This window comes from Neltuma alba, unplaced genomic scaffold, assembly GCF_004799145.2.
Source record: "Neltuma alba isolate B1F8T4 unplaced genomic scaffold, ASM479914v2 tig00007654_pilon, whole genome shotgun sequence".
In the NCBI taxonomy this organism is placed as follows: Eukaryota; Viridiplantae; Streptophyta; class Magnoliopsida; order Fabales; family Fabaceae; genus Neltuma; species Neltuma alba.
Window position 1 is genome coordinate 31,256 of NW_021634839.1, and position 14,422 is coordinate 45,677.

General features: G+C 36.2%; 1 protein-coding gene and 1 pseudogene across 1 annotated transcript; both read right to left on the reverse strand.

Moving 5' to 3' along the window:
- Positions 1–2,922: 2,922 nt before the first annotated feature.
- LOC114753062 (chalcone synthase-like) lies at positions 2,923–4,200 on the reverse strand. The gene is made up of 2 exons (XM_028941729.1): positions 4,006–4,200; positions 2,923–3,926 (listed from the first exon to the last, which is right to left on the reverse strand). The coding sequence occupies exons 1-2, from the start codon at positions 4,190–4,192 to the stop codon at positions 2,923–2,925; spliced, it is 1,191 nt and encodes a 396-aa protein (XP_028797562.1). The 5' UTR covers positions 4,193–4,200.
- Positions 4,201–9,517: 5,317 nt separating this feature from the next.
- On the reverse strand, positions 9,518–10,796 carry LOC114753061 (chalcone synthase-like; annotated as a pseudogene).
- Between the last annotated feature and the right edge of the window lie 3,626 nt (positions 10,797–14,422).

Sequence of the window (14,422 nt, forward strand, 5' to 3'; positions counted from 1 at the left end):
AATTTATTTGTTCATTTACTTTATACTCGTCCCTATGGTCAAAAGCTAGCTGGAAACTAGGTTAAGAAATTTGAATTTCCAATCAAAACTGACTGTTTTAGAACGTCGCCATCCCTTCACTTTTCCCACACTCCTTTCCTTTACTTGAATTTTCCTCTCTGATTAGCACTGGTTTAACTTTTGTCAAAATCTACTTTAAATTGAAGTGGATATAATCAAATTCATTGTCAAAGTCTAAATGCAAAGTCACTGCTTAAATTCCTTCATTTAGCATTTTTCGTTAATGAAATCAATTTTGATCTTATTATATGCATATGTACGGATACATTGTCTCTCACGGTTCATGTCTGTGACTTGTACTGATATAAATAATTCACATCTATGGTGACTATTAAATTAAGTGATTACCTGCAGTAGAAGAATGATTCTTGGCCTTTTTTTATCTCTCAAATAAGCCATTCTTAAATTATTTTGTTAAGTTTAGTTCATACTTCACAGTGTTATGCAAAATCTAAAATTAGTCTTATTATTTATGGTTTCTAATTAGTTACTATAATTTCAGATATGTTTTAATTTTGACATTGATATATTGATCATGCCCTAAAAGCAGTTTATTAATTCGCGATAAGCATGGATTCGAGAGGGGAAAAAAATTAAGTGGGACGTACCGTAGTGCTTATAAATCCATAGAAATTAGTTGTCAAAAAAAAAAATCCATAGAAAGTACGTGGTTTGGTGATGGATTTTTAACATGCTGGTTTAATTTTAATCCAGGGGTCAACCTTGTTCTAGTCCAGTTAATGGGATGGATTAATGCGAATTTTTAATTGCTGGTTTCTCATCATGTTTCGCTTATAATATGTTGTCTTCACTTGCTTTCATGGTTTTTTTTTTTTTTTTTTTTTACAATACTCAAATCCTGCATATTGGTAGTTGAAGAGCACACAGCATAAAACAAGACAAAATAAAGCACCTTTGAAAAATATGAACAAATGACGAAGTGAAAGGTTGAATTTTTTAGCGAACGATACTCAGTATTGCTAATCATAATTTAAATAAAATTATATAGTTGACCAAATATACATACTTAATTTTTTTCTGATAATATTATCATTATTACTACTTCATAAAGCGGGACAAGGCGCGAATAATAATGTGTGTAAGTAGTGTGTAGTCGACCTAGATCGCCACATTTTCATATATTTTAGACGTTACCTCAATATCCAACCAAACTTGCTGGGCAGAAAACAAAAAATATCCAACCAAACTTCTGAGTACCCGTCGGCTACTTGCCAAACAATGATACTCCTCCAATCCTTAATATATAACTTAATTATTGAGTTAATTTTGATCATAAATATAAGACTTATTTTTTATATTTATTAATTTTTTCTAAATTACCCTTATGGATACTTCCTCAACCATAATCAAATAGGAAATAGAGAGAGTATTAAGAAAGATGATTATGGTATTTTAGGAAAAACATGTCATTTTTTTATAATTAACTAACTTACCTAACTTTCTTAATACTACCTCCGGTCTTAATTATAAGAGCCAATTGACTAATTTGAGGAGATTAAGAAAGTAAATTGAATTAGTTATTTGTCCTAAATAGGTGTTGTCTTTTGTAAAATATCCTTGCTAATCAAATGTATTGACTAGAACTATCAATGTTAGAAGGGCTACTTTGAAAAAAAATACTCCTTCGGTCCTTAATATAGGACCCAATTGTTGAGTTGGTTTTGGTCCTAAATATAAGACCCATTTCTCATATTTATCAATTTTCTCTAAATTACCCCTATGGATACTTCCTCAACCATAATTAAGTAGAAGAGGAAGATGAGGTATTAAGAAAGATTATTATGGTATTTTAGGAAAAACATGTCACATTTTTTATAATTAACTAATTTACCTAACTTCCTTAATCTAATCAAATTAGTTAAATGGGTCTTATATTAAGGACCGGAGGAGTATATAAATATAAGAGACAAAGTGGATTGAGGTCTTATATGTAGGACCAAAATAAAAGTCAAATAGGGTCTTATATTAAAGACGGAGGTAGTATAATCAAATTAATTAAATAGATCTTATATTAAGGATCAAGGAATAATTGCAATGAAGAGAAAATAATAAGCAATCAGAATAACGGTACACATCAGTAGTGGTTGGATTGAATAGTATTTGGAATGAAGATTGAAATCTCGGAAGACTCATCATCAATAATACCCCTCAACAGAATTATTGCTGTTGCGTGAGACGAAAACAGTGACCGGTTGCCTTCAGAGTTCAGACCCTCTCAGCCCAAAACACTTTTGCAGTAGATTAAAGCTTTATTTCCTTTCCTTCTTTTGGAAAGGGGTTAGAAAATGTTGATGAATAAATATTCACGATTAAATATATATATTATAAATAGTTTGCGCGTGTTTGTGAATATATTAGTTATAATTAAGTTGTATGAAATCAGAGATATATGCAGGGTCGGATGAGATGTGGCACCTGAAGATCTGCTTTTGGAGTTGAGATCATTTGGACGACACAAGGAAGTTTGTGGCGTTATGGCCACGAGAGAAGGAAAAGGACGCATCACGTGGGCATTTTGATATACTAGTTTTTAATATAAAAATTAGTTGATTAAGTTAAGTAAATTATAAAAATTAGTTAAGTTAGTTATTTGTAATGAAAAGGCATTGTCTTTTATAAAATGATCTTATTAATAATGTATATTAGTTAAAACTATTATTTGATAATAAAATTATTAGAAGGACCATCTTAAAAAAATTAGATAAACATAAAAAATAAAATAAATTAAAATTTTATATTTATGACAAATTTTCCAAGCCCTGGTTATAGTCCTGATCACCATATATATCGACCAACTCCATAGAATTACCACACACGCATGTAATTACTAATCATGTCCAATTAATGACCTGCCTCCACCGGAACACTGTGCAACACTATCGTCTCCACCGTTACACCCGGCCCAAACCCGAACAAGACTCCCCATTCTAGTCCTTCTCCGGTGGTTGCTTTTCCTTCCCTCAACGACTTCTTCCTCATCTCGTCCAGTACGAACAAAACGGACGTGCTCCACATATTTCCATACTCAGTCAAGATGTGCCTCGTCGTTTGCAGCTTCTTCTCCTTAAGCCCTAAGCTGGCCTCCACCTTATCCAGAATGGCCCATCCACCCGGGTGGACGACCCAAAAAATGGAGTTCCAGTCGTCGATGCCGATGGGTGTCATCGCTTCCACCAGGCACCTCTGGATATTCTCCGAGATGATCCCTGGCAACGTTTTTAGCAATTGGACCATGAGGCCCGCCTCTCGCAAGTGTCCTTCAACGGCTCCCTCTGAGTCTGGTAGCAGGGTTTGTGCTGCGGAGACCAGCTGGAAAATGGGACGCTCCACGGAGGTGTCCGGGTCGGCGCCTATGATCATCGCGGCTGCACCGTCACCAAACAAGGCTTGGCCTAAGAGGGCCCCGAGGTGGGTGTCGGAGGGACCGTGGAAACAAACTGCAGTGATCTCAGAGCAGACAACGAGAATACGTGCACCCCTGTTGTTCTCAGCCAAGTCCTTGGCGACGCGGAGGACGGTGCCGCCGGCATAGCAGCCTTGTTGGTACATCATGAGACGCCTAACGGAGGGTCGGAGGCCAAGAAGCTTGATCAGCTGGTAATCGGCGCCGGGCATGTCGACGCTGCAAGAGGTATAGAAGATAAGGTGGGTGATCTCCGTCTTGGGTCGTCCCCATTCCTTGATAGCCTCAACGGCGGCTTCTTTTCCGAGCTTCGGCACCTCCACCACCGTTAAATCTTGACGTACATCAAGCGACGGAGCCATGTCAGTGCACATGTTGGGATTCTCCTTCAGAAACTCCTCGGTCAAGTGGATATAACGCTTCTTGATCATCGATTTTTCACCTGAACAAATAGTTATATATATTCAGGAAACCAAATGAAGTGTACGTAAAACGTAATGAAAGAAGGAAGAGGCACTTACACATGCGCTTGAATTTTTGTTTGAGGTGGGTCATGTGGTCACAGTTGGTGATGCGGAAGTAGTAGTCGGGGTAATCGGCTTGGTTGACGCAGTTAGGAGGAGTGGCGGTGCCGATGGCCAATATGGTGGCGGTGCCGTAGGAGCGTTGGGAGTTGCGGATTTCGTGGACGTTGGCCATGTTTTTCATTTGAAGATGTGGAGCGCATATGATGAACAAGAGGCGTTGGTATTTATAAGTGAGGGGCAAAGTGAGGCGGTTCAAAATCTCTTCTCTTTTACTCCCATTCTCTTTTAATCATTAGATTAATATTTAACAGTTTATATTTAAATATTTTTGAAACTATTATTAAATATTAAATTATAAAAGTAAATAAATAATAAATTACAAACTATATTAAAATTTAATTCTAATGGTTTACAAATATATTAAATGTTTTTAAAAAAATTTTATAAATAGTTTATCAAAAGTTAAAATCTAAATTATTAAAATATGTTAATCTAATGGTTAGGAAAAAAAAAAAAGAGAAAAAAGAATGGGAAGGGAAGAAGAGAAATTCCCAAGCGGATGAGATATACGTGGTGCATATAAGTGAAGCATGCCAGATAGTTGCCGACATAAGAGAGGGAGATATATATATATATATATATATATATATATATATAATATGAAAAAGCCCACAAAAGAAACCTTTAAAATGTATTTAAAAAAACAAATTAGGATGCTGAATTTTTATAATATCATATAAAGGTGGGTAGACCAATTTGAAATATTAAAATATTGGTGAAAGGACCTACTGCCCTTAAAAAATAAAAGTGAATGACAACAATTTTTTAGCTATTGTCTAAAACAAATAAGTTATTAACAAAAATCGATTCATTAATACCAACTTTTTCACACTTGGATAAAATTAAAGTCCTAAAGCTTAAAAGCAGATGATAATAAGCTATTACCTAAAAAGAATAAGCTACTAACAAAAGTTGATTTCTTAATAACAATTTTTATGAATAGTTCACACTTGGATAAAATTAAAAGTCTTGAAATATGAAAGTAATTGACAACAATTTTTTAAGTATTGATTAAAATGAATAAGCTGTTAATAAAAATTAATTTCTCAATAACAACTTTTATTAACATTTCACACTTAAATAAAATTAAAGTATTAGCACTCGAAAGTGGGCAACAACAATTTTTCAGGTGTTGCCTAAAACAAATAAGCTATTAGGAAAAATTAATTTCTTAATAACAACTTTTATTAGCAGTTTACAACTAGGGAAAATTAAAATCTTAAAATATGAAAGTGAATGAGAATAATTTTTTAAATACTGCCTAAAATGAATAAGTTATTAATAAAAATTAATGCCTCAATAACAATTTTTATTAACAGTTCAGATAAAATTAAAATCCTAAAGTTTGAAAGTATATAACAACAATTCTTTAGATATTACCTAAAACAAATGAAATGTTAATGAAAATTAACTTCTCGATAACAACTCTATTTGCACTGTATTCTCTTTTCCATATAATTTAGGGACAGTAGCATTTTTTAGCAATATTTTAATATTTTAAATCTGTTCGCTCATCCTAATATAGTATTAGGTAAATTCAGAGTATCCTTATTTATCTTTTATAAATTTTAGGGTTTGGTTGGTTACAAGGGTGGATGGGGGATGGGAGGAAAAATGAGCTTTTCCTCTCATTTGGTTAAAAATTTTGGAGGGGAAGGAAGCCAAAATATTCCCTAAAAGCAGACTAAAAGCAGTTTATTAATTCATTCGCGATAAGCATGGATTCGAGAGGGGAAAAAAATTAAGTGGGACGTACCGTAGTGCTTATAAATCCATAGAAATTAGTTGTCAAAAAAAAAAAATCCATAGAAAGTATGTGGTTTGGTGATGGATTTTTAACATGCTGGTTTAATTTTAATCCAGGGGTCAACCTTGTTCTAGTCCAGTTAATGGGATGGATTAATGCGAATTTTTAATTGCTGGTTTCTCATCATGTTTCGCTTATAATATGTTGTCTTCACTTGCTTTCATGTTTTTTTTTTTTTACAATACTCAAATCCTGCATACTGGTCGTTGAAGCACACAGCATAAAACAACACACAATAGAGCACCTTTGAAAAATATGAACAAATGACGAATTGAAAGGTTGTATTTTTTTAGCGAACGATACTCCATATTGTTAATTATAATTTAAATAAAATTATATAGTTGACCAAATATACATAGTTAATTTTTTTCTGATAATATTATTATTACTACCACTGTATAAAGTCGGACAGGGGGCGAATAATAATGTGTGCATGTAGCCGAGCCACGTGGATCAGGGGATAAGGTGGGGGCACCAGCCTGCGGGATGGGGAGCAAATCCCCCACGTTTTTATATATTTAGGACGTCACTTCAATAACGTACGAGACAATAATAATCAATCAGAATAACGACACGTATCAGTAGCCGTTGGATTGAATAGTACTCCTCCGGTCTTAATATAAGACCCATTTAACTAGTTTGATTAGATTAAGGAAGTTAGGTAAGTTAGTTAATTATAAAAAAAGTGACACATTTTTCCTAAAACACCATAATCATCTTTCTTAATACCCCATCTCCCTCTTCCACTTGATTATGGTTGAGAGAGCATTCATAGGGGTAATTTAGAAAAAATTGATAAATATGAGAAATGGGTCTTATATTTAGGACCAAAACCAACTCAACAATTGGGTCCTATATTAAGGACCGGAGTAGTATTTGGAATGACAAATCCCTCTTCAAACAAGCATCTATTTCTCCAGTTCCATAGCATCCAACAAGTGATCCCAAAAGTAATCACTTCTTTCTTATTCCTCCTCCCAAGATTCCATCTAAACCAATCACGATTTTGTAGTAAGTAAAATTCTGAATTAAGGTTTTCTTCTCCTAGCCGTTCCCAAATCATCCTTGCAACATAGCAATCCCTCATAACATGCATTAGAGATTCTTCTTCTTCACTGCATCTAAAACAACAAGCATTTCCTCCCAATATTCTACTTCTTCTTTTTGCTGTGAGTAACCGGTTGTGAGTTGCTAGCCATAACAAAACTTGCACTCTTCTAGGTCCCTTCCAATGCCAAGTTCTATTCCACAATATATCCTTCACTCCTCCTTCTTGTTTCAGTTTGTTATACATATCAGCAACAACGTATTTATTTTGGAGTGATGAACCCCATTTAACAACGTCACTACCATATATATTCTTTGGTGGTGGTACTGCAAGAATTAATCTCATATCCTCCTCAAACAACATACCTTCCAGCTTCAAGAAATCCCAATTTCCATCAATCAACATTAACATTTCACTAACCTTACAATTTGAAAGCTCCTCACTTAATTGCATATTACATCTGTCTATTAGTCTTCTGCCCTCCTCAACCCAACAATCCTTCCAAAAATGCACTTCCCTTCCATTATTTATTTCCCATACCACACTACTAGTTAACTGAGGCCATAAGCGAGCAAGATTTTTCCAGATTCATAATCTGTAGTCTTTACAACACATTCCCTTCTTAATTCACACTCCTACCATATTTTCCACTTAAACCTTTGAGCATAGATTATCTAGTTTTGCAATTAGATTCCACCCAATCCTTCCCAGAGCGCATCATTACTGTCCATATATTTCAATCCATAACCTCCTTTCTCCTTTGAAGTGCATAAAACATCCCAACTCACTCACTACATGTAATTTCTTTTTGTTCTCATTATTGTTCCATATAAAATCTCTTTGGATCTTCTCTCATTTTTGCTTCACACCCACCGGAATGTGAGAATGTTGCATATGAAAAACAGCCATTTGATTAGTGATAGATTGCACCAAAGTAAGTCTACTGGCTAAGGAAAGATTCTGTTTCTTCCATCCACTAAGCTTGCTTTGCATTCTATGTACAAGGAACTGAAATATTATTATTACTACCACTATATAAATGTAGGACAGGGTGCGAATAATAATGTGTCTATGTAGCCGAGCCACGTGGATCAGGGGATAAGGTGGGGGCACCAGCCTGCGGGATGGGAAGCAAAATAACGTGTCCTCCTCTGCTCTATTTATAAGGCACTTCCAGCATATTTTCCACAGACCAATAAAAAACTTTAAACTGCAATAATTCTGTCTTAAAACATAACAATTTTCCAATTTTACCCCTGTATAATACTTTGAAAATAAAAAGAAAAACTATTGAATGATGGGTGGAAGGAATTACTCGTAAATAGCATTGCATCGTGCACAGATAAGCACCGAACTTAAATGCCACATGGCCCTTCATCAACCAATCATTTTAAAAGATGGTGCTGCCCACGGATCGGAACAGGTGAATAAAAAGACAGACAGAGGGAGTGGAAGAGATGAATAGAGAGAGAGAGAAAGCCACAGGAAAAGTCGGGAATAATGGCATAGAAAGAAGACAAAATTAAAGCATACAGTAAGTATTTAGCATTGGAAAGAGGAACGAAGAAAATGTACGAAGTGTTCAGAAGAAAATGTGCCAGCAATTTAATAAGGGCAATTCTGTACATCCATCTGAAAAATTACATCAGGGGCCCAATATATAGGACCAAAATTTACACTCTCTCTCTCTGCCTTGTATAAAGGACCAAAGGAGTATGTACTATGTAGTGTGGACCCGACGAAAATCCCCACGTTTTTATATATTTAGGACGTCACTTCAATAACGTACGAGACAATAATAATCAATCAGAATAACGACACGTATCAGTAGCCGTTGGATTGAAAATAGATTGGAATGAAAATTGAATTCTCCAAAATCAACATTTCAATTGTAGTAGTATCTGAAAGAAGTTATAAGTGTTTCTAAGTAACTCCAGAGAAGCAAAAAAGACTCATCATCAATAATAGCCCAAAACGCTTCTGCGGCAGGGCAAATCTCTATTTCTTTTCCTTCTTTTGGAAAAGGGTTAGAAAATGTTGATGAACAAATATTCACCATTGAATCTATACATTATAAATATATTAGTTATAATTAAGTTGTATGAAATGAGAGAGATATCCATGGTCGATGAGATGTAGCACCTGAAGAGATTTGTTTTTGGACGAGTTGAAATCATTTGGACGACGCAAGGAAGTTTATGGCGTTATGGCCCTGGGAGAAGGAAAAAGACGCCTCACGTGGGTACTATGATATATGATATACTGATTTTTAATATAAAAGTTAGTTGATTCATTTGAGTAAATTAAGAAAATTAGTTAAGTTAGTATTTATAAATATGTATTATCTTTCATAAAATGACTTTGTTAATAATGTATATTGGTTAAAACTATTATTGGATAATGAAACTTTTAAAATGTGTAATTACCCGAAAAACTATTTTAAGAAAATTTTATAATATAAAAAACAAAATAAATTAAAATTTTATATTTATGACAAATTTTCCAAGCCCTGAATGTAGTCCTGATCACCACGTATATCGACCAACTCCATAGAATTACCACACACGTAGGTAATTACTAATTATCTCTAATTAATGACCTGCCTCCACCGGAATACTGTGCAACACTATCGTCTCCACCGTTACACCCGGCCCAACCCGAACAAGACTCCCCCATTCTTGTCCTTCTCCGGTGGTTGCTTTTTCCTTCCCTCAACGACTTCTTCCTCATCTCGTCCTCCAGTACGAACAAAACGGACGTGCTCCACATATTTCCATACTCAGTCAAGATGTGCCTCGTCGTTTGCAGCTTCTTCTCCTTAAGCCCTAAGCTGGCCTCCACCTTATCCAGAATGGCCCATCCACCCGGGTGGACGACCCAAAAATGGAGTTCCAGTCGTCGATGCCGATGGGTGTCATCGCTTCCACCAGGCACCTCTCGATATTCTCCGAGATGATCCCTGGCAACGTTTTTAGCAATTGGACCATGAGGCCCGCCTCTCGCAAGTGTCCTTCAACGGCTCCCTCTGAGTCTGGTAGCAGGGTTTGTGCTGCGGAGACCAGCTGGAAAATGGGACGCTCCACGGAGGTGTCCGGGTCGGCGCCTATGATCATCGCGGCTGCACCACCTCACCAAACAAGGCTTGGCCTAAGAGGGCCCCGAGGTGGTGTCGGAGGGACCGTGGAAACAAACTGCAGTGATCTCAGAGCAGACAACGAGAATACGTGCACCCCTGTTGTTCTCAGCCAAGTCCTTGGCGACGCGGAGACGGTGCCGCCGGCATAGCAGCCTTGTTGGTACATCATGAGACGCCTAACGGAGGGTCGGAGGCCAAGAAGCTTGATCAGCTGGTAATCGGCGCCGGGCATGTCGACGCTGCAAGAGGTATAGAAGATAAGGTGGGTGATCTCCGTCTTGGGTCGTCCCATTCCTTGATAGCCTCAACGGCGGCTTCTTTTCGAGCTTCGGCACCTCCACCACCGTTAAATCTTGACGTACATCAAGCGACGGAGCCATGTCAGTGCACATGTTGGGATTCTCCTTCAGAAACTCCTCGGTCAAGTGGATATAACGCTTCTTGATCATCGATTTTTCACCTGAACAAATAGTTATATATATTCAGGAAACCAAATGAAGTGTACGTAAAACGTAATGAAAGAAGGAAGAGGCACTTACACATGCGCTTGAATTTTTGTTTGAGGTGGGTCATGTGGTCACAGTTGGTGATGCGGAAGTAGTAGTCGGGGTAATCGGCTTGGTTGACGCAGTTAGGAGGAGTGGCGGTGCCGATGGCCAATATGGTGGCGGTGCCGTAGGAGCGTTGGGAGTTGCGGATTTCGTGGACGTTGGCCATGTTTTTCATTTGAAGATGTGGAGCGCATATGATGAACAAGAGGCGTTGGTATTTATAAGTGAGGGGCAAAGTAAGAGGTGAGATATATGTGGCAAATATAAGTGAAGCATGCCAGATAGTTGCCGACACGAGAGAGAGAGAGAGAGAGATTATGAAAAATCCCACAAAAGAAACCTTTACAATGTATCCAAAAAATGCAAATTAGGATGCTGAATTTGCAAAATATCCTATAAGGGTGGGTAGACGAATTTATAATATTAAAATATTGGTAAAAGATGCTATTGCTCTTAAAAAATAAAAGTGAATGGCAACAATTTTTTAGGTATTGTCTAAAACAAATAAATCATTAACAAAAATCGATGCATCAATAACAATTTTTTCGCACTTAGGTAAAATTAAAGTCCTAAAGCTTAAAGTAGATGTTAATAATATTCCAATGTTAACTAAAAAAAAAGCTGTTAAGAAAAGTTATCTCTCTAATAACAATTTTTATGAACAGTTTAACTTGGATAAAATTGAAGTCTTAAAATATGAAAGTAATTGACAACAATTTTTCAGGTATTACATCTCCTCCTTCCCATACGTTCTCCCAGCCTCACCGTTCCTTCCCACTTCTTCATAACAAATCAGGTATGCTTTCGGAATTAAAAATCTGAGAATGGCTGACATCGACGCCGAACCAGTAGAAGAACCGTGTGGCTTTCCAGATGCTTAGTTTTTATTTGGTGAACTAGGACGCTTGTGGGTTTCAAAACCATTCTTTCAATATTTATCCTCTGATTTTCCCCTGTTGAGTTCTTTAGCCTTAGGGGAAGGTTGTACATGTGAATATAAAGGATGAAAACTAAGGATTAATTTCAAATACATTTATAGAATTTTGAGTGATAGAGGCTGAAACATTCAGTAAGGAGATAATGATGATGATAGTATAATAATAATAATAAGCATCTGAGGACATGGTGTATAATGGGGAAGGCAGCTCCAAACACGTGGGGAAGGTGAACAAGATACTTAATGAGGGGTGGGAGGTGAAAGTGAGACACGTGCTCAGAGAAGGGAACTTCGTGGCAGATCAGCTAGCTAAGATGAGCCTAAGTCACAATCTTGGTTCATACTGACTGGAAAGTCCTCCTGCTGATATTGTGTTTTGGCTTGATAGGATAGATTGGGCAGATCTTGCCCCCGTCATATTCAGTTTTAATTTGTTTGGGCTTTGGCCCCCTTTCTGCAACAAAACAAAAATAATAATAATAAGCATGATGTTCCCCTTTGTAAAGCTGAGGGATCTGAAAGTCACAGTAAGGAAACATAATAATCAACATGATTTTCTCCTCTTGCTTTCTCATCCTTGCCGAAGAACGATCCCAGAAATTACCGTAAAAAGAAGATTAAATTTTAAAAAAAAAATTCTCTCAGTTGAGGATGTAAATTTTGAAATCAAGGTAGAAAATAAAAGCTTCTGATAATGGGTTCCATGAGGGGCAGGTGGTGCTGCACCCTCTACATAATTTTCGGAACGAGATGGGGGGCCTGGTTTAGAGCCAAAAATATGGGTTGGACCCGCCAATCCGTCACCACTTGAAAAATATGAGCCCATTCCGCTACAGCTTGAGCCCGCCGCGAGTTGGCCCGCGGGTTAGCAGGTTCAACCCCCTAATTTTTTTTAATACTCCTCCGGTCCTTAATATAAAACCCATTTAACTAATTTGATTATATTAAGAAAGTTAGATAAGTTAGTTAATTATAAGAAAAGTAACATATTTTTCCTAAAACACGATAATCATCTTTCTTAATTCTCTCCCTCTCTCTTTACTTGATTATAGTTGAGGGAGTATCCATAGGGTAATTTAGAGAAAATTGATAAATATGAGATATGTCTTATATTTAGACCAAGACCAACCACTCAAGAATTAGATCTTATATTTAAGGACCGAGGACTATATTAAAATATCAGGAGGAGGTAGATTGGAATTTTGGAAAGGCAAGAAAGCTGAAGTCCTACTAGCTATTACTGTCAAAATCAATATTAAGCCAGCTTCAAATGTCATCACACCATTAGAGATAATTAGATCAAGATGGTTATTCATTGTTGCATGTTAATTTTATTGGAAAAATTTTATATTTGAACTTGTGTTTTTATCATGTTTGGAGCTTGGATTTTGGACAATCATATATTTTGTATTTTAATGTGTTGTAATTTTATTTGAATGCTTGGAATAATTTAAATCATTTCATTCCGATTTTTTTAATTTCTGATTATTTATAAGGAATTTTTTTAAATAAAAAAAATCTGGCGGTTGGCGGGTTAGAGTTGGCAGAATACCAGCCTGCCAGAAAATGAGCCTTTTGAGCTCCACCCGTATGACCCACAGCCCGCCACGGGTGCGGGTTGGCCTGTTTTACCAGCCTTAGCCTGGTTTTTAAGAGTTGCGCATGAGAAGGGATATTAGCATCAAATAGCATACCACAACAAAACAAAGAGAGGAGTAGAAACCAAAACGAGAAGGTGATATGGTGGGGAAGGAGAGAATGTAACAGAAATTTTTAGCTGTGTTTGTTCTTATTTAACGGTAAGAACTAATGAATCTAATAGTAGAAAGTTAAAGCACTCAATAAAAGGAAAATAAATATAAGGACCTCATCTAAAACTAAGAAAACTAGAAGGACTCCTAAATTAATTTTCTCTAAGATAAAACAATATGTTGTTGTTTTATTTTATTTATTTTATCTCACTCCATAAGTAGAATGGTAAATACAAAGTTAGCTACAGCTAATTTTCATCCTGTTCCAAAGCACTCATTTAACATGGCATTTTTGCCAAATTGACTCCTCAATGAGACTGCGCCGACACTTCTTTTACATTTTTTTTGGGCTAAAGTATAGGTATCTTTTTATTGGAGGTCACTTTTATTTGAGATACTGTCGGGCACTAAATGTGGATATTTCTTTTAGTAAGGTTCAAATCTTGATCCATTATATTATAAGAAACTAGCTTCTTCCGCTAGACTTCCTCAAAATGGTGCTTGATTCAATGGGGTTTTCCCGATTGTTTTGCTCATCCCGTTTTGGGCTTGTAACTGGGCTCTGTTGCTATGGTTTTCTTTTATTTTGTGTAGGCTTTACACGTGTTTACTTTATTTGTCTAGACCCAATTGGAAAATATTTTCATAAAATCAACATATATTTTTTTTTATAATAACTGCCTAGTTTAATTCTCTTAATTTGTATGAGTCAATTATCAAAATATTAATCATCATGAATAGTATAAATTATTTGAGATTATCTCGAAACTTCCATGTGGGTATCTTGTCTTGAAAATGAGTGGCTTTAAGTGAAACACCCATGCATGGGCAACAATATTGTGGGAGCCGCTTTCCTCCTCTGCTTTCACCGTTCCACTTCCCCTTCCTCTACCCAAACTGTGCCGTTTTGGGTGTCAAATTGGGAGGGACTGACCACTTTTTTATTTATTTTAAGTAGCACTCACTGTTTAAAATAATTTTTAGCATACCTGGTGGTTAAAAATATTTCTTAGTAGTATTCAGTATCTAGCAAGTTGCACTCTGAACTATTTTTCTAGCAACACCTAGTATCCTAAAAATTAAAGGCTGACCACTTTTTTTTAAGCTAATATTTATCATTC